This window comes from Microcaecilia unicolor, chromosome 1 (genome assembly GCF_901765095.1).
Source record: "Microcaecilia unicolor chromosome 1, aMicUni1.1, whole genome shotgun sequence".
Taxonomy (NCBI): Eukaryota; Metazoa; Chordata; class Amphibia; order Gymnophiona; family Siphonopidae; genus Microcaecilia; species Microcaecilia unicolor.
In genome coordinates this window covers 518,589,981-518,611,721 of record NC_044031.1, presented here as the reverse complement: position 1 = coordinate 518,611,721, position 21,741 = coordinate 518,589,981, and the positions used below count along the sequence as shown (strand labels likewise).

Here is a 21,741-nt window from a genome sequence, read left to right as displayed (position 1 = left end):
AAGACTGTGTGTTTGTTACAAGATCTGCCTCTTTGTTTTATCTTCAATATATCTATAAGGTCAGCAGATGGATGCCTCTATACCCCAAGAGGGAAAGAAAAGTTGGGGTGCTAAGTCTGTGTCCAGTTGTCCTCCTTCAGTACGGTTTCATCTTCCCCTCTATTGGACATCTGCGATGCCTTATGAAGAATTTAGTTGATATATTTCTTGTCATCCTCACCACTTCCTCTTCTAGTTCTTCCACTTGTTTCATGACAGATTCAACCAACAGGCACTTTAAATATAGAACCAGTCCCTCACCTTGGATCATGCTAACTATCTGGATGAAGACAAATGCTCTAATGAGGGGGCAACAGTATCAGTGGCATGATGTTTCCTGGCCATACTTCAGTTGTACCTCAGCTTGTCATGTGTTCTTCTTAGGAAGGCAGATATTTCTGAGGTCTTTACACTTGCTCTGAAGTCCTGACTCCTTGGCAGTGCATCAATGTCTTGGTATGTACAGTTCAAAGTCTTTAATTTTCATAGCATTAAATAATGAGTTTCCAGTAATGTTGGCCACTACTCTCAGAATTTATCAACCACCAAGAGCATTTCATCAAATCAGACTAAATAGCTGTTGCTCATCTATTTTATATATTGCTGGCTCAGTCCACTGGAATCCTCTTCTACTTGAATTACTGTATGTAGTTCAGAAAATATCTGGAAGCTTATTTAGTCCTAATATTTTTGGAAAGAGTAAACAAGTGATTCACATCTACCCATTTCACTCCACTCAGTGTTTTATAGATCTCTACCATATCTCCCCTCAGCCATCTCTTCTCCTAGTTGAAGAGCCCTAGCTGCTTTAGTCTTTCCTCGTAGGTAAGTCATCCCATCCTCTGTATCATTTTGGTTGTCCTTCTCTGTACCTTTTCTAATTCTGCTTTCTCCGAGGACAAGCAGGCCTTCCTATACTCGCATCTGGGTGATGTCATCCGATGGAGCCTGGTGCAGATGTTGACTAGCGAGTGAGGTCGAAAATTCAAGTAGCATGCCACCGCACATGCACTGGTGCCTTCCCTCCTGATGCATGAATGTGGGTCCTCCAGTCTTAGTTTTTTCCAACGGAGCTGAGAGGACACGTTCTCTTATTCTCTTCCTCACGCTCCATTTAAGACTTATCTTGTGCCTTCCCGTGCAGGTTTTTTGTTGTTTTTTCTAGTATTTTTTCTCAGAAGACCCCCAGTGGCTTCAAATGGTGTACCAAATGTAGACTTGTGATTTCTGCCATGGACCCACGCAACTGGTGCATCAGTGCTTGGACCCATATCATGACCCCTCTGATTGTGATATCTATTTAAAAATGCAGGTGAGATCTCAGCAGGTACGACTGGCTCAAACAGAGCAACGTTTTGGTTCCTCGCAGGTTAGACCAACGATTTCAGTGCTGGCAGCATTGAACTCCATGGCTCCTCAGACTTCAGAATCCACTGGGAGTGCATCAGCATTGAGTGGATTGCCACCTGTCTCAACACCAGGTGCTGATAGCAGGCCCTAGGACCAGTCAGCACCAGACCCAACACTGAGGACATGCATGGGTTTGACATTATCGTCGTCAGCACCAGGAGATCGGGGCTCTATGCATCGGGGAAAGCCCAAGAAGCATAAGCACTGGTCTTCCTCGACACACAATAATAGGAGCACCACAACATCAGATTCCCTTAAGTCCAAGAAGTGCCGGCACCAGGAGGAGAACTCTCCCTCCTTAGAAGTGATGCCGGTGCACAAGTCATTGAGCATCCAGGTCCCCACTACTACTACTACTACTATTTAGCATTTCTATAGCACTACAAGGCATATGCAGCACTGCACAAACATAGAAGAAAGACCACCACCAGTTCAGCACCAACACCTTCTCAAACTGCCTCTTCCCTGGCTCCCATGCCTTTGCTGATGCCCACCTTTGATGAGCGGTTCCAGACAATGATCCAAGAGGAGCAGGTGCAGTTACTGCAGGGACCTCCCACTCAGGCATTGAAGGTGCTTGCACCACCAGCGGAATAACTCCCGGCCCCTAAGAGGCTCCATCAGTGCCGGTACCCAGATCTTTAAGGCCAGCGCCTCATAGGGTGTCGACATTGACATCTGGGGCATGCAGTACTGCTCTCGACATCAGGGAAGGAAGCTTCCCTGGAGTCTGAGAGTAGGGCAGGGCTGTACCTCAGGGCTCTTTGGGGCGTGGACCTTTTTCCACCAGGCTGAGATTGGTGCAGACTCATTCAGCTGCTTTTGAGTATGCAGAAGAGTCTGATTGGAACTGCCCTTGGGAGTCAGATTAGGATCAGGAGTCATATGATATACCATCTGATCCCTCTCTTCCTCAACAAAGATGAAAATCCCCACCAGTGGTGCTCTCTTTCACTAGTTTTGTGAGGTAAATGGTTATGGCTGTCCCATTTAAGTTGGAGGAGGAGCCTAGGATAGAAATGTTATCTGTTTTGGGCTATAATTCTCCTCCTAAGGAAGGGGTCACTATGCCATTGCACCCTATCCTTAAAGATGTACTGTTGAAGAACTTGGAGTCTCCCCTCATAGTGCAGGTCACACCCAAGAAGGTAGATAAGCAGTATTGTATCCAAAAGGAACTGGATTCAAGAGAAAACAGTTACATCACTACTCCATGGTGGTTGAATCTGCTCTTAAGTGAGCCAAGAGTTCCTGATCTCATGCCTTGACACCCCGGGGCAAGAGCCCAGAACCTTGGACTCATTTGGGAGAAAGACTTTTAAGGCTTTGATGCTCATTGCAGCTTCTAGTCCTACCAGCTCTATATGAGCCTTTACTTGGAGTCTTTAGTAAACAGTATACTGAGTCTGGCAGACTCTCTCCCTTTGGAACTGGCCACAGAGCTTCACCAGCTGGCAAACAAGCAGGAATGTAGGCATTATCTGGCCAGGGGCACCTTTGATACCTTTGATGTTGCATCCAGAGTCTCTAGCATGGGTGTGGGGATATGCAGACTCTCATGGCTGCATGTTTCTGACCTCAAACCAGCAGTTCAAGAGAGATTGGTGGACATGTCGTGCAGAGAAAATTTGGACAGAAAGTGGAAGAGGTCACTGACCTCAATTTTAAAAAATATGGACACCATTCACACTCTGTCTCAGTATCTTCCATCTGTGTCTTCTTCTACAAGATTTTCTAACAGGCGCAGGCAGTGACCCTACTACTCTCAAAGGTGTAGGTTCCCCCCTCCCCCCCTGCTCTGCTCAGGCATTGTAACTTTGTAAATCTATGTACTTTGAAAATGAGCCTCTTTATATGCAAAGAAAAACTATTCCTTAAACTTCTTTGCTATGTGAGCAGAGTAACTTAAAATAATGTCCCTGAGGTTACCTCTTTAATTCCAAGTCTACCTTTCCCCAAGTTTAAAAACAATGTCCCAGCAACTTCTTACCAGTGAAGATCTCTCCCTCTCTGGAAGTCCTCTCACAGCACCTCTTCTGGACTGATGATGGCCCTGGTGTGCCAGTGGGCCCTATTGTAGTGCTCATCTGTCTCAGTAGTAAAGAGTTCTTTGCATGCATTTCCATACTTTGCACTTCATTGCTATGTATAGCATAGTACCTAATATTAACTTGTATTACAGTAATATAACTCATGTTATTGATCTATAACACATGTTAAGGGGTAAATAATGCATTTAAGGCCTTAAAGTACCGTAATAACTACCCCTCCTCCTCCCCCCCCCCCCCCCCCCCCCCCCCCCCAGTGTGGTCATGAATGAAACATTATGCATAGTTATTCAATAAAAATAAGAAAAATCAATCATTTGCTAAAATATTAAGGAGCCCTTTTACTAAAGGGTTGAAGCACGGCAAATTGGAACTACCGCTGGCCTAACACGGCCTCCAGCAGTAGTTCCGCCCCCAGTGCACGGCATTTCCAGCATGACCGGAAATGTTTTGTAAATTTTTACCTCAGGGGGTTACCCAGCAGTAATCAGGCAGCGGTTACTGCCGGGTTACTGCAGAGGCCCTTACTGCCACCTCAAAAGGGCCTCGGCACACGACAAATCTGGGCACTGCCTCTAATGCAGTGCCCCTTTTACCATAGCTTAGTAAAAGGAATGTTAAATTAAGTGATATGAAGATCCTTGAAATTACCATCTACGAAAGTCTGTTCAAGGTAATCAGTGATCTGAGTTGCTTCACAGATAATATGGTCCCCATGGATTAACACAGGTACTTCTCCGGCTGGGTTCAACCGCATGAACCAAGGCTCATTATGCTCACTCAGTGGAAGACTCACATCATGTTCTTCACATCTCAATGCCTTCTCAGCAATTACCAAGCGGACCTAAACATGGAAACATGAATTTAACATAATAATTACAAAACTTAGTACATACGGAGGATTGGGGACATTGATTATTGCCAAAATCAACATTACAAATAAGGGTTTCCAGCAAACACGTACACAACTAAATGATAACGATCCGGATATATCAAATGATGATTGTGTTTCCAATTATATAATTTTTGGAAGAAAATAATTCAGAAGCCTCATGGTACCCAAAACCTGGCCCAAAAAGGGCTTTACTTCAATCACTGGTCTAAAAAAAAAATTTCCAATTTTTATTTTTATTTTCTCCCACCCAGCTTACTAATCTATGCTAATCACCACCATTCAGTAAATCCTGCATTCTCTTATGTTCTCATCCTCTTCCTTGATCTCTCTAAAGAAGTAGCTCAAGCTAAACGTAACTCACCTTGAGCTACTACTGGAAAAGGTGTGAGCAAAATCTAAATAAATAAATAAAATAATTCCCCACTCCTTGCAAAGTATTGGGCAAAGAGGACCCCTCTGATCAGCTAGTGACATTTTTTAAATTAAGTATCCACAAACAGGACCAATCAGGCATGGATCCTTATGTTAACCTTCAGGTGGACCCAAATAAGGCATGGAAGGGTCTTTTTAAAAAAATTAAGGTGGGAGGTATAGTTTTTACAGGGAAAGCAATGCTATGTGATCATCCTTGGTTAGGAGGTGGGGGATCGCTACGCAAGGAGGTCAGAGAGGGTTCTTTTGGGGGGAGTTTTGTGATGAAGGTTAACAATGTGCTAGGGAGATAGGTGGGAAAGGGTTTTGAACTCTGGGTTAACTGTTCCTTCAAAGATTCTGGGGTAAAGGGGGACTTTGACAGGGAGGGGGGATTTTTCAGGTGCTGGGAGAGTGATCATGGGGGTCCTTTTTATAAGGCAAAATAGTTATGTAATTCACGGCTCATATTCAGGCGGGACTCACATAAGCCCTGGTGGCCAGCATCTGGCAAATTAGCCCTGGATATTCAGTATCGGGACCCAGGTGTGTTCCAGTACTGAATTTAAAAAATGATGACTGCACCGACTGAATATTGGCCAGTAGGATAACATCTTACTAAGTAACGGAATTGTAATTTTTTAAAATAAGGGCATAATTATAATTGCTACTTAATCTGTATAATTCTGATTTGTGTGAAATAAAGAATGAATTATAAACTTATGCAAGTTGTATGGGTCATAACAACTTTCTTTATCTCTACACATGTATGGATTTAGCTTACTAGGGTACTAACACCAAAGGGAGGTCTCATAAATATTTCCTTACAGAACAAGATAGGTAATAAAATAGATCCCTGGGTACAGAACACAGTAAGGGTTATTGCTGTGAGAAATCTGAATTAAAGGATTCCTGATTGAACAGTATAAAATTTTGTGTGCACCCAACCTTATAAAATAGCCCACAGCCTGATGCACATGCAAATCCTAACTGTGCTAATTAACATCAGTGATTGGTTGTTAGCATCCAATTATTGATGGTTAACAGCTCTTTAGCCAATTAAGTTGAGTGCACATCTCAGAAGTGCATCCAAATTTAGATGCCCAAATCTGGGTACCATATATAGAATTCAGGGGAAAAGGAATAGGTGCCCACCTAGGGTTCCAAAGAAACAAGAAGCTGTTGGGGACACCAGGAGAGATGATCTGCCAAGTGACACCAGATTAAAAAAGGACATATTACCAGTAGATTTACAAAGAAACCTGCAACTACTTTAAAATCAGATTGTGCAATTCCTTTTGAGCTAAATTGTTTGATCTGTACCAGTCAGATTTTTGTGATTTTGCCCTTTTATTTCTGATTTTTTTAATACCATCTAATACACATAATAAAGGTGCTTTTCAAAAAATGTCCTCTGGACTGGAGCTCTTTGAAGTGAGGAGTAGTGTGATCAAGCAGTTAGGGCCTTGGGGCTGTGGACTCCTTCCCCCACCAGAACATCCTTTTAAAGGGCCCTTTTACAAGGCTGTAGCAAAAAGTGACCTTAGTATGCTCTTATGCAGGTCTTTCCCATGTGCTAAAGCCACTTTCTGCCATGGCCAAGAAATGGACAATTTTCTATTTTTGGCCAGTGCCATACCAAGGGCGGGGCGGTGGGGGCAGTCCGCCCAGAGTGCACACTGCTGGAGGGTGCAGAGAGCAGCCGCACGCCTGTTGGCTCCGCTGGTTCCCTGCTCCCTCTGCCCCGGAACAGGTTACTTCCTGTTCCAGGGCAGAGGGAGCAGGGAGCCAGTGGAGCCGACAGCCGTGCGGCTGCCCCCAGCAGCTAAGAATGCACTGGGGGGGGGGCTTGATGCTCCGGGGAGGTGTCATTGCGCCAGGGGGGGGGGGTCGTGCTGTACCCTGCGGGGACGGACACCGTTGCACCGGGGGGAGGGTGCACAGGGGTGATCCGCCCCGGGTGTCAGCCGACCTAGGATCGCCACTGTTTTTGGCATTACTGGCCATGTGTTAATGCTGCCATTAGTGTGTGATTTCCAAACACTAACATTGTCTATATCATAACTGTAGGCTCACAGTCGATCATCAAGCAAACATCCAAAATTTTTCAACTAGGTTATACTAGTATAAATATTTTTGGATCATCAGAACGGCATATCTCATGGTTACAGTCAGTTTATTCCTTCAAATGCCTCTAATCGCCATCGGTCCACATTTTTTTAAAACATAGTGAATAATGAATCTCAGTGCTTCAACAAGGAGAATTTTTTTTTTTGCTTAGCTTTTAAGCCTTCAAGCAGAAACAGACACACCACTGACATGGCCAAGTTTCGCTGACTTCTTCAGGAAAGTGGTCTGTTGACAATTGTACCTCTTCTTCACATACAAAAACATCATTAGTGTGTGGACATCAGAGCGTGGGTCCTTACCGTCACCCATTTTGTAGGCAGTAAGAGTTCACACACTAATCACACGCTAATCAGTTACCGTGCAGCCGTGTGGCTATGCTGATTAGTGCACACTGCCCACTCTCCACCTACAAACACATCCCTCACTATATGTATAACCTAATTTCCAAATTGGTTTCAAGTGTCTTCAATTCATTATGGAAATTGAGGAGACTAAGACCATTCTTTGCAAAATCAGTCTTCAATACCCTAGTTCAAACCCTAGTCCTAACAAAATTTGATTACTGCAACTCTGTTTACATAGGACTTAAAGGGGATCTGCTCAAAAAAACTACAAACTGCTGAAAACACTGCCACATGTCTCATATTCAGACTATCACACTTCACCAAAGCAACCCCTCTTCTGTATGATTTACATTTGCTGCCAGTAAAAGATAGAATATAATTCAAGCTATGTACCTTCATTCACAAAATTTTGTATGGCTCGGACCCAATATACATGAACAACCTCACTGAAATACTCTCATGTAATGTCTCTAAATCATCTAGAGAATATCTTATCCTACATTTCCCGAACTGTAAGAAGCAGGGGCGTAGCTAGGTGGGGCCCTCACAAATTTCATCCGGGCCCTTGGTTTGGCTGACAGGGGTCCCCAACCCCCACCAGCCGAAGCTTTCTTCAGCGCCGGTCTCCGGCGCAGGCAAATTCACTGCCCTGCTCTTTCTTCTTGCTGATGTCCTCCTGTGCACGCTCTTTTAAGTGAAACTGAGCATGCCATTCCCTTCAGAATCCTATGAACAAAACAACACAGATTAAAAAGAACCCTAGCCTCTACTGGTAACCAATTAAGTTTTTCAAAGCAGGAGGAAAATCTATCGAATCTACCTAACCCGCATATAAAATGAATTGCTATATTTTGAATGGTCCTAAATCTCCTCAATAAATATTTTGTACAACTGAGATATATAATAATTTGGTAAAGGCCCATGTGCAACATTAGCGTAAGGATATTAATGCCAAAAAAAAAAAAGAAAATTGGCCATTTTCCAGCCACGGCAAAAAGTGGCCTTAGTATGCAGGAAAGACCCACATAAGGGCAGGCTAAGGCCACTTTTTGCCACAGTTTTGTAAAAGGGCCTTTATCCTATGATGTATTTTTTGAAGAATTTATTTATTGTACAGCACTATATTGAGGCTAAGATTTCCCCAAGTCCTTGACACAAGCACTCCACAAAACGTGGCATAGAATCAAGTCCTTGTGGTTTCATAGCCTGGAATACTTAAGAAAAGTAATTCATGTATTTATTTTATTTCATTTTATTTCTTAAAAAAATTATAGCCTACACTATCTGCAATCCTTGACAAACAACAGTAAAAATATGCATGCATTAAAACAATTAGAAACAAAAAAATAACAAAATTAAACATAAATAAATCAGTCATAAAATTCCTAAAATAATTATATACAGACTGTAAGCCAAATACTATGTCATAATATCAAATCAAAACCATAAGGCTGTCTATATTATTATGCTGGATAAGCCTTTATAAATAAATGTATCTTTAGCAGGTTCATAAAAGAGGAAAGACTTGAAATTTACATTAAATCTAAAGGTGATGAATTCCACAAAATTGGACTGGCAACATAAATGGAAGAACTGTATTCCTCCAACCAAATCTATCAGAAAAAAATACTTCTAAGAAATTCTTATTTACTGAAGGAAGAGATCTGAAGGACAATAAATTCATCACAAAGTAGTAACAGGAAGGGGAACATCATCATCCAAAGCCCAATGGAGAAGGGTCAAAACTTAAAATTGAGTGCACCAAAAAAAACAGGAAGTCAGTGCAACCAGAGAAACATGATTAATGCATGATGTTCTAGACAACAAACATGCCGCCATATTTTGTGCTGTCTGTAAGGCATGGAAGCAATACATAGGTAGACCTAAATAAAAGGTATAGCAATAGTTTAAGGGGTCCTTTTACTAAGCCACGCTAAAAAGTGTCCAGCGCTGCTGTCAGCGTGTGGGTTTTCCCGCATGCTGCGACTACTTTTAGCACAGCAGTAAAATGGTTATGATCAGGTCTTTTTTAATGGCTATGCACTAATTTCCCCATTAGCACTTGACCATTACTGCTGGGAGCCCTTACCACCGCTTATTTAGGAGATGGTATGGGCTCCCACGCTATTCTCTTGCTAATTGGGTAGTATATGGTAATGCGCCCACGATACCAGATTAGCACAGACACACCTCCCATGCCAAAAAATATATTTTTTTTACCATGGAAGTAGCATGTACCGATGACCAAACTATCATGGTACTGCCCTTTTACCATGTGGAAGGCCTGTGTTAGGCCTACCGTGCCTTAGTAAAAGGGTCCCAAAATGCGGTACAACTAAGTAACAGTTATATGACACTGCAATAATTGATAACAGTGACTATTTGTGTCATAGTTATGTGCATAAGTGAAGTTTTGTTTTGACACTATTTTAGTAAATGGAAATAGTTAAATATACAGTTGTGTTTGTAAGCACTTTCTTAAGGGGGAACCGGTGATTGACAGTTTATAAACAACTTATATGAGTAGTGAGGGCCACAAGAGTATCAATGGGTCCTCTTTATCATTGATAATATTTTCATTATTAACAAAAATATCTGTCACTTAAGAGCATAAGAATAGCCAAACTGGGTCAGACCAATGGTCCATCTAGCCCAATATCCTGTTTCCAACAGGGGCCAGGCCAGATCACAAGTACCTGGAAGAAATCCAAATTGTGGCAACGTTCCATGCAATCAATCCCAGGGCAAGCATTGCTTCCCCATGTCTGTCTGAATAGCAGACAAGGGACTTTTCCTCCAGGAACTTGTCCAAATCATTTTTTAACCCAGATATGCTAACTGATGTTACCAGATCCTCCGGCAAAGAGTTCCAGAGCTTAACTATTCTTTGAGTGAAAAAATATTTCATCCTATTTGTTTTAAAAGTATTTCCATGTAACATCCTTGAGTGTCCCCTAGTCTTTGTACTTTTGGAACGAGTAAAAAATCAGTTTACTTCTACTCATTCTACACCACTCAGGATTTTGTAAATCTCTCTCATATCTGCCCTCATCCATCTCTTTTCCAAGCTGAAGAGCCCTAACCTCTTTAACCTTTCCTCATGCGAGAGGAGTTCCATCCCCTTTATCATTTTGGTCACTCTTCTTTGAACCTTTTCTAATTCTGCTATATCTTTTTTGATACAGCGACCAGAACTGAACACAGTACGCAAGATGCGGTTGCAGCATGGAGTGATAGAGAGGCATTATAGTATTTTCGGTCTTATTCACCATCCCTTTCCTAATTCCTAGCATCCAGTTTGCATTTTAGGCTGCCGCCGCACATTATGCAGATTTCAGCGTATTATCTACAATAACACCTAGATCTTTTTCTTGAGTGCTGACCCCCAAGGACCCTAGCATCAGGTAACTATGAATCAAATTATTCTTTCCAACATGCACCACCTTGCATTTGTCCACATTAAATTTCATCTTCCATTTGGATGTCTAGTCTTCCAATTTCCTAAGGTCTTCCTGCAATATTTCAGTTTTGTGCCATCTGCAAATCACCTCACTCATCGTTCTGATTTCCATATCATTTATAAATATGTTAATTAACGCTGGTCCTAGTACCAATCCCTGCAACACTCCACTGTTCACCTTCCTCCATTGAGAGAAATGACCATTTAACCTTACCTTCTGTTTTCTACCCAATAACCAATTCCTAATCCACACCAGAACCTTGCCTCCTATCCCATGACTCTTTAGCTTTCTCGTGTGTCTCTCATGAAGAATTTTATCAAAAGCTTTCTGAAAATCTAGATACACTACATCAACTGGCTCACCTTTTTCCACATGTTTATTCGTGCCTTCAAAGAAATGAAGCAAATTGTTGAGGCAACTCTTCCCTTGGCAGAACCCACACTGACTCTGTCCCATTAAGCCATGTTGGTCTATCAGGCTCATTTTCGAAAGAGAAGGATGTCCATCTTCCGATCCAAATCGGGAGATGGCCAACCTTCTCTCGTGGGCGCCCAAATCGGTATAATCGAAAGCCAATTTTGGGCGCCCCCAACTGCAGTCCGTCGCGGGGATGAACAAAGTTCCCAGGGGCATGTCAGAAGGGTAGCAAAGGCGGGACAGGGGCGTGCTGGGGCGTGCTTAAGAGACGGGCGCCCTCGGCCGATAATGGAAAAAGGAATGGCGGCCCTAGCGAGAATTTGATCCGCTTTTTTTGGACCCTTTTTTTTAGGTCCAAGTCCCAAAAAAAGTACCCAAACTGCCCAGATGACCACTGGAGGGAATCGGGGATCACCTCCCCTGACTCCCCCAGTGGTCACTAACCCCCTCCCACCAAAAAAACCGAACTTTAAAAACATTTTTTGCCAGCCTCTATGCCAGCCTGAAATCTCATACCCAGCTCCATGACAGCAGTATGCAGGTCCCTGGAGCAGTTTTTAATGAGTGCAGTGCACTTCAGGCAGGTGGACCCAGGCCCATCACCCCCCCCCCTCCCCACCTGTTCCACTTGTGCTGGTAAATGGGAACCCTCCAAACCCCCCCCAAAACCCACTGCACCCACATCTAGGTGCCCCCCTTCACCCATAAGTGCTATGGTAATGGTGTAGAGTTGTGGGGAGTAGGTTTTGGGGGGGATTTGGGGGGCTCAGCACCCAAGGTAAGGGAGCTATGCACCTGGGAGGTATTTTAATGTTTTTTTTTATTTTTAAAAGTGCCCCCTGGGGTGCCCGGTTGGTATCCTGGCATGTGAGAGGGACCAGTGCACTACGAATCCTGGCCCCTCCCACAACCAAAGGGCTTGGATTTGGTCGTTTTTGAGATGACAGGCTTTGGTTTCCATTATCGCTGAAAACCGATGCCGATCATCTCAAGTCCGCCCAAATCCTAGGCATTTGGCCGGCACCAACCATATTGTCAAAAGAAAAGATGGCCACCCACCTTTTTCGATAATACAGTCTGTCCTGCCCCTTCGTACCCCCGTCGTCGGAGATGGGCATCCCCGTTCGATTATCCCCATCTATATGTTCCATAATTTTATTCTTTATAATACTTTCCACTATTTTGCTCGGTACTTACATCAAGCTTACCAGTCTGTTTTCTCTTCTTTCCACCTTTCTAAAAACGTGAAATGCATGTGGTCTGGGCTTCCAAGGTGGTATTTTTAAACAACATCCATGCCTGATTTAATATCCTAACCTTTGCAGCCAATCCTTTTAGCTTCTTTTTAACCATTTTCCTCATTTTATCATAGTCGCCCTTTTGAAAACTAAATGTTGCTACATTAGATTTCCTTTGTGGCTTCATTCCAGATAGTAGATCAACTTGATCGTATTATGATCACTGTTTTCCAGAAGACCCAATACTGTTACCTCACATACTATGCCCTGCACTCCACCAAAGACTAGATCTAAAATTGTGCCCCCTCTTGTCACCCTAATAATCAAATCACTGTTTTTGGAGTGTCTGCTCCACAGACCAATTACAGTTTGAGTATTTTCTGTTGTTTTTGATATTTAGTAAAAGCAATATAGGAGCCTATATGCCCTTGTAAAGTAAGTATCCAAAAGCAGCTCCATTAATGTGCCAGTTCAAATGCAATAATTTACACCTTCTCGAAGGCAGACATATGTGTGCACTTATATGCATGTCTGAGCATATTTTATCAAGTGCGTGCATACATCAGGATTCTGTGCTCCCCTTCCCCTCCCCCTCCGATGCCTTTACATGGTATTCATGTTAGTAGGTGTGGTTTTTGAAAAGCACTTTTTCTGCCGGAAGAAGTGGCTTTATACTGTAAATTGTATTATAATATACCTGAAGGCAGATTGAATGGGACAATTGCTATCATTTATTAATTTAATATATGGCAGTTTTCACTCACTTGACGTGACTTGTGCAATTCTAAAATCTCCATTTACAAAGTTGCCATGAAGCATGGAGTCACAATTTCATTAATATCCTTGGAGATAAATGCTTTCTCTCCTATAATGCTTCTCTACCGATAAAATTATATGTACTCCATGTTGGAAAAAAAAAAAAAACAACTTCGAATTTCCCCTTCACCATAAAATTGATTTCTGAAGAGCATCCTTCAACCCTTCACTTCTGCAGCCCCTGTGAGCACAGTTTAGCTTCCTGCTGATCACATTACGTGCCCCTCCCGTTCTTTCTCCTCCTTAAGGTTAACCTGCTGGATCCATCTGAAAAACTGAAGACTGGCTGTTCCACAGATACTCTCCCACCCCACAATATTCTCCCTACTCCACGCCTGTCTTTTGCTCCTTGCAGGCTGGGGATGTGACACCACCATCGATTGCATTAAGTCGGACACGATCTCCTCTGTTTTACTAGGGGTGAACTGTCCAAGTGCTGAAATTCGACACGCACATTACAATTGTGTACCTTTTGAGAGTAGAAAGATTGCGTCCAGTGGTATAGGATTAATTTGTCATCAGGAGCTGATTTCATCTCTTTCAGATGCAGTACCCCTGCTTGTTTATTTTCATCCTGTTCCATCGATGAGGTGTGTAGCTCGGTTTCCATCCCCTCTGAATCTTCCCAAGCGTTGCTATTTTGTGGTATCGCTCACTGCAAGGCAGGAAGAGCCGAACGCATAGAACTATGGGAGATGTAGTTTTTTTTTTGTTCACGGCTTTCTCTGTTGTTAACCGCAAATGCCAGATTACATATAAACGTAAATCACATTGGAGTAAAAACAGTACATACAGGTTCACAGTTTAGAAGTAAAAGAGGTTATTTAACGAACTAAAATTGCTTTTTACACTGAAAACTATAAATGGAAATCATAAACTGCACTTCAATCCATACAGAAGGTCTTGCTTCCTGGTGCTGATTACTAACTCGGGAATTTTAAAACTATTACAAATAACAAAAATCTCAACAAAGGCCGTATTCTTTGTTTATTGCAATTATTGCCCTAGCTCCCAAATCTGAATTTAATGTGCATGATATTGGAAACGGCACTGATTAATTGTTAAGTGATGTCAGGCAACACATTTATGTGATATAGGCATTTATTTGTCACCTGTTTTTAACATTTCTGTACTGTAGATTAAAGTGACAACACTAATTATAACAGAGTAAGCAAATCATTTTGTTTCTCCTTCCTCAAATGTTTAAATTGTTAACAGACATTGGGGCTCTTTTACTAAGCTGCGCTAAAAGGTGGCCTGTGCTGTGACTAGGGCATGGGTTTCCCCACACATTGAGGCCACTTTTAGTGCAGCTGTAAAATGGCCAATTTTTAATTTCCTCAATTAATGGCCACATACTAATTTCCCAATTAGCACATGGCCATTAACGCATGAACCCTTAACTACTCCTATTTAATAGGTAGAAATGGCTCATGCGTTAACCATGTGCTAATTGGTACGAGGGCTGGTGCAACCTGGTAAGCACAGTAAGCATGGCAGGAGAGTGAAGACCTCTGGGGGATGCCCAAAACTACCCCAAGCTGTGCTTACCGAATTGCGCCAGGCTACTCTGCTCTCCTCTCCATCTGACTTCCTTGTCTGACCCATCTCCATCCAGTCAGACCTCTCTCCCTCCTTGTCATCCAGCATCTCTTTCTCTCTCCTTGCCTCCCTCCCTGACACCTTTCTCTGTATGTACCTTCTCTTCTCTTCTGGCATTGAGGGGGCAAGAAGAGAGGAGTAGGTGCTGGTATTGAGGGGGTGTGACAGAACAGTGGGGTTTTAAGCTTGTAAAACAGTCTTAATTAATTCTTGAAGTGTATTTCTCTAGTTTGGCCAGCAGGTGGTGCATGTTTATGTTTAAAACTGTTACAGAGAAAAGACCTGCAGCGACATGGCCGACTTTTTTTTAAAAACTTGTTCTGGGCACTGATTGGCCTGCAGTTTAAAGTTATCCAGACGTTGCTTGTCACGGAAGGTGAGTCCTTGAGCTGTTCCAGGACCAGCAGTCAACAAGCCTCATGGCCTCTGCAGTGTACTAGAACCAGTAGTTGACAAGCCCAGTGCTTCACCTGTGATGACCTCTATCCTCCAGAGGTTGAGCCCCTGGGTTCTGGTGGCCAACAGGACTTGGAGAGAATCTGGGCACTGAGGGCAGAGCAGAGAGTAACAGGCAGGAATGAGGGTCTCTGCCCTGGGACTAGCTGGGCAGAAAGCAGAAGACAGTATCAGGTTCAGGCTTGGGGTCAAGGCAGGAGGCAAGCAGAAGACAGTATCAGGTTCAGGCTCAGGGTTGAGGCAGGTGGGAAGCAGAAGACAGTATCAGGTTCAGACTCGGGGTTAAGGCAGGCGGCCAGCAGAAGTCACTATCAGGTTCAGGCTCTGGATTCAGGCAGGCGGCAAGCAGAAGACAATATCAGGTTCAGCTGTGGGGTCGAGGCAATCAGGTTCAGGCAAAGCTTCAGAACGGGCAGAAGGCAAAGGAATAAACATACCTGAGCACTCCAAAGTAGTAGCTAAGGCCCCGAACTTAGAACTGACCGTCCCTAAAAGGAGAAGACATCTGATGTCAGGTCCACATCGGGGGAAAGACAGAACCCCAGAAGGAAAGCCAAAACCACCCCCCAAGGGGAGGAGCCACAATAGCTGGCAGGAGCGAACAGCAGCACCCAAGAAGAAAGGAGCCAGTCGCACATAGCAGCAGTGGAGAAAACCTGCCAGCAACAAGGAAAACCCGCGGCAGCCGAAGGAACTGCAGCCTGCCACTGCACTCCTGCAGTAGGAAGGAGGTGGCTAGGTGTTCTTGCATCTGCCACATCTCTCGTGTCCGCAAATGCCGCATCTCCCGCGTCCTGTTCCCCCCGGATGCTGTGACATTGCTGGTTTTGTCTTCAGTCTTAGACAGGGAGAAGAGAGACAGACAGATCCCTTTGCTGAGGCCCTGTTGTCAGTTATATTTGAAAATCTGTGAACAGCATATTTCCAGATCTCCCCAGGTACTTTTTAGAAAGTAAACAAATATTTAGATAATTTTGAAATTGATCCATATTTCAATTACCTGTTATTGTTTGCACATTTTCTGTTCACTGTTCAAGTTGTGATAATAAACCTGTTTAGTTTGTTGACTCTGCTGTCTGGACTGATAAAGAATCCTGGTGGTTTGTATGTTGGGTCTGTGAGTGCTTTCTAGGAATTATGGGACCACTAGGAGTGTGGCCCCAGTAAACCATAGGCGCCCCATGTAAGAGGCTTGGGGAGGAGCCCAACTGTGACCTTCTTCGGCTGCTGCCCCCACCCCACGACAAGCTGCAGGCTTCCCCGCTCCCCAGGTCATCCATCCCGTCTGCCCTTAGCTCCCCCCTAGCCCTCGTTTGCTTCCTGCCACTGCCCTATCTTTAAATATTGCATTTTTCTTCCAGTCGCGGCGCCATTATTAAAAGCAGAAGCAGGCTCAGCTCCAGCCTTCCCTCGCATGGCTCCGCCTTCGCGCAAACAGGAAATACATCAGAAGAGGGCGGAGCCATGCGAGCCTGTTTCTGCTTTTAATAATGGCGCCGCGACTGGAAGAAAAATGCAATATTTAAAGGTAGGGCAGCGGCAGGAAGCAAACGAGGGCTAGGGGGGAGCTGAGGGCAGACGGGATGGACAAGCGGGGGATTGGAAATTGGGGGGGGCTGGAACTTAACATTGCTGGATGGAGGGGAGGGCAGGGGGGAGAGGAGGGTTGCTGGACATGGGAGGATGGAGGGGAGGGCAGGGGAGAGAAGAGTTATTGGCTCGACATGGGTGGATGGAGGGAAGGGCAGGGGAGAGGAGAGTTGCTGGCTGGACAAGGGTGGATGGAGGGGAGGGGAGAGGAAGGTTGCTGGACATGGGTGGATGGAGGGGAGGGCAGTGTTTGGAATATGTCCACTTTGAGAATTAGGTGCTCAACATTAAAAGTTTAAATTTATTTACTTATTTATGGCATTTTATCCCACATTAAACATGAATTAGGGTGTTTTGTGGCTCTACATGAGAATTGTGATATTATGATCCCTTGTTTCATATTGTTGACGGTCTGCATTTTCCGTGTGGGTGGTATATTGGTGTATTAGGTTCTGCCCAGTGTAATATTTATGGTACAGTAAGGTTCTGAGTGTGTTTTTGCACAAAGTTGTGCATAGTGTTTTGCAGTTGAGCGATTGTGGTTAGTATATGCTTTGAGCAACCACTTTATTCTTTGACATATGATACATATCTAATATCTAAATTTAATAAAAGGTATTGTGACTTATTTTTTTCTGTGTTATCAGACAATTATGGATTTAAGCCCCACCCCTAACCCCACCCCCTTTAGCCTCCCCAAACAGTTGGGCCACCGACCGCCTCTGCCAGTAACCTAGAAATCAATGGGGATAATTGGAGAGCAGGAGACTCACCCAGAGGAAGTTGGGACCCAGTCGGTGAGAGAAGGATGCTAGTTTAGAGCACATGCCCAGGTGCTGGCTGACCTGAGCAGTGCAGGGGCAGACCCTCTAAGTGGCTGCAGGGATAACCCCAAGTGAGTGATAGGCATTCCATGACAGGGGGCAAGGAGAGAGGAGTAGGTGCTGGCACTGAGGGGGGTAAGGAGAGAAGAGTAGGTGCTGGCATTGAGGGATGCAAGGAGAGAGGAGTATTTGCTGGCATTGAGGGAGGAGATGCTGCACTGGGAGTGGGTGGGCACTGATTAATAGGTTGCAGGGGCGCCAGAAACCCTAGCACCAACCCTGTTGGTAAGTTCACAGCAATGTAACTGCACTAACTGATTAGCACTGGGCACACCTATTCTCTACCCCCCAACATGCCCTCAGCACATATTTTTTAGTACATAGGAAACATGCACAGATGGAGGGATGCCTGAGTGTGCACCACAGTAGTGAATTTTCCCACACGGTAAGCACACATTAGTGCTTATTGCTGCTTAGCAAAAGGACCCCATTATTTGCTGTTGGTACAAAACTGTAGCATAGACTATCTTCATATTACTACTGTCATTTGTGTTGATATGAAATTTGATAAATGACATCTACAGCTATCACAATTACAGTATCCTATAGATTCTCAAATAAAATGCAGGCTAGTTTGTCATCTGACACTAATTTTATTCCATTTATGTACAAATTCATTTATATAAAAGGTCCAATTGCATCATTTTCTATCTTTTTGCTGATAGGAAAAATAATTCTAAGTATAGGTACACAATGTTGGACTCCATATAGGAATCACTACCCCCAAAAAAGATCATGTCATCATTGTGAATAATATATACAAATACCCACTCAGTGTGTGGTAATGTCTAACAAGCAAATAGAATGTTAGGAATCATTTGGAAAGGAATAAAGAATAAAACAGAAAAACATTGAAATGCCTCTACGTCTATTGATGGTGTGTAATTTCATTCATCCAATTTCATAAAAGATATAGTAGAACAGGAGAATGTACAGAGAAGGGTAACCAAAATGATAAAGAGGATTGAACAGTTCCCTCATAAAGAAAGGTAAAATAGGCATTTTCAGCTAGGAGTAGAGATGGATGAGAGGAAATATATAAAATCATGGGTGGAGAGAAACAGATAAATGGGAAATGGTTATTTACCCTTAAAAATAATACTGTAGAAAAGGGTCACATTGCCCACCTTTGGGGCTGTGGAGAACAACTTAAGATACAGGGGCTGGAGAGTTCCAAACTGTGAAGTCTACCTTAGGCCTATGGACAGCAGACAATCGCGATGTCACAATCCATTTTGATTGTCTTTCTTTTTTTATTATTCATATTTTATTAGAACTTTACACTCAGAACAATGTTCAGCAAAACAAACATCTCAAAGGTCATCTACAGTACAATAAAAGCAGTTCCATATAGTTTGACATATGCTCCCCTCCCTCCCATCCCTGCTTTCCCCATCCCCCCTCAAGGAAGCATAATCAAACACCCTAGAATATAATCAAACTTATAATCTGATGAGCACCAATCTACAATCAATGGGTATGTGTTACTTGAGCAGAGAACAAAAGTTACAGATTCAATAATTTTCTGACTAACCTGAAAAGGAAGTCATTGCATCAATAACCTACTACTCAAAACAGGATGAACCCATGGAATACCAAAGTAGAGCCTAACAACTATTATAAATACAAACTCATGAGCAAGTTAAGCAACCTGGGCCCATTTCTTTACAAATGAGTCCCTCTGCCCCCTTAAAGAGGCCAAATGTTTGTCATATTTTTTTATTGTCTCACTTATTTGCACCCACAGGTCATAATTGGGGCCTCAATGGTCCTTCCAGGTTCTTGCAAAAAAGTCATTTTGTCAGCTAACAGCAAGGTAGGTATCAAATGATCTTTGGTTTGGGGAAAATACCCAATAAACAGATCTTGGTATCTAAAGGTCACTGTTCTCCCATTCAAAGTTGAATTTGGTCCCAAACTGCCTGCTATAATGGCTGACTTTTCCCACAGTCATACCTTATATTTTTTTTGTTGTTACATTTGTACCCTGCGCTTTCCCACTCATGGCAGGCTCAATGCGGCTTTGTTCATATGTACCCCATTGTCCACATTTCCTCTAACAAGAAGTGTCCCCGAACTAGTAGCAGAATTCCATTTTAAGATGGGCAAAGTCAGAGACTGTTTGCCTGTTTTGCTTATGATATACTTAGCCTAAAATGGGAAATGACTGTACACAAGAACAAAAAAGCAGACACTGGTGTTTTGCCAGTATAGGATTTTTGTTCTCTAGCAAAAAGGGTTACAAAACAGAGCCCAGCAAAGGCCATGTCATTGGTGGGCATGACCCCTCCCCCATAAAATTGTTGCCATACATTGCCTGACTGACATATTCAGAAACAATTAAGCAACACCTACCTTCAGGTACCTTTGTGGTTTCCAAATGGCTGGAAGATGTCTAAGTATTTCAAACTGCTTGAAACAGTCTGTAGATATCTAGAAATGTCTGGTAATTGACCCACCTCAGTAAAGAGTGGCTAGGAAGGCAGTGAGACTGTGACATGCAAACTTACATGAAAACCCCTCCCCCCCCCCCATGCAGATGATGGTCATGAAACTATTTTAATGATGTTATAGTTGAGTATATAGTGACTTGCTAACATAAGTGACTAATTATGCTAGGATGATGGGACAGGGTTTTCACTATCACACTTATTTTTGAAAGAGAAGGACACCCATCTTTCGACACGAATCGGGAGATGGGCATCCTTCTCGCAAGGTCGTCCAAATCGGCATAATTGAAAGCCAATTTTTTTTACACTCTCAACTGCTTTCCGTCATGGGGACGACCAAAGTTCACGGGGGCATGTCGGCAGGATAGCGAAGGCGGGACTGGAGCGTGATTAGAAGATGGTCATCCTCAGCCGATAATAGAAAAAAGAAGGGAGTCCCTGACGAGCACTTGGCCGACTTTACTTGGTCCATTTTTTTCACGACCAAGACTCAAAAAGGTGCCCGAACTGACCAGATGACCACCGTAGGGAATCGGGGATGACCTCCCCTTACTCCCCCAGTGGTCACTAACCCCTTCCCACCATAATAAACAAGTTTAAAAATACTTTTTTGCCAGCCTCAAATGCCATACTCAGGTCCATCACAGCAGTATACAGGTGCCTGGAGCAGTTGTAGTGGGTGCAGTGTACTTCAGGCAGGCTGACATGGGGGGGGGGGGGTTGGCGGGCTCAGCACCCAAAGTAAGGGAGCTATGCACCTGGGAGCAATTTCTGAAGTCCACTGCGGTGCCCCCTAGGGTGTCCGGTTGGTGTCCTGGTATGTGAGGGGGACCAGTGCACTACAAATGCTGGCTCCTCCCGTGACCAAAGGGCTTGGATTTGGACGTTTTTGAGATAGATGTCTTTGGTTTCCATTATCGCCAAAAACCGAGGACAACCATCTCTAAGGTCGATCTACATGTCAAGATTTGGGCGTCCCCGACCATATTATCGAAACGAAAGATGGACGTCAAGCCACGGGGAGGAGGAAGACAATGCCGAGAGGGGACCCAAGACCAAATTTTGTGAGCCGGTTGTTAAAGGCACTGTAGCAGATCCACAGGTTCTTATGCCAGCAACCTCGAGGACAGTCTGAATCAGCTCCTGCAGGGAGGTACTTATCTGTCTTTTCTTCTTCCCCATTGTAACCAGCACAAACGGGGAGAAAATGGCTTAAAGCAGATACTAACAACTGGCTCCCAAAATTTAAAAAAATTAATAAACAGCTCGCATGAACTGGTACAAGCCGGCTCCAGCACACCGAGTGTGTCCATAACACAGGATCTCTTAGTACCTCCTAAATAGTAGGCAGAAAGGGGGGTCTTTTACTAAAGCTTAGCTCACGTTATCTGCAGCAGGGCCCATAGGAATAAAATGGGCCCTGTTGCAGATAACTCAAGCTAAGCTTTAGTAAAAGACCTCCTAAGTGCTCTCATGTTAATTTTTTTTTTAATGGTTACATGCTAATGCTAGGGCCAGAAACTCAACAAATAGAAAAATGCCTCTATTCT

General features: G+C 43.6%; 1 protein-coding gene across 1 annotated transcript in view; it reads right to left on the bottom strand.

Annotated features, from left to right (window-relative positions):
* GDAP1 (ganglioside induced differentiation associated protein 1) overlaps positions 1-13,792 on the bottom strand; it is a 34,294-nt gene extending 20,502 nt beyond the window's left edge. Inside the window, exons 1-2 of the mRNA XM_030190174.1 lie at positions 13,679-13,792; positions 4,149-4,341 (exon numbers count right to left, since the gene is read on the bottom strand). Of these exons, the coding sequence (XP_030046034.1) occupies positions 4,149-4,341; positions 13,679-13,792 (307 nt within the window). The remainder of the gene's footprint in view (positions 1-4,148; positions 4,342-13,678) is intronic.
* Between the last annotated feature and the right edge of the window lie 7,949 nt (positions 13,793-21,741).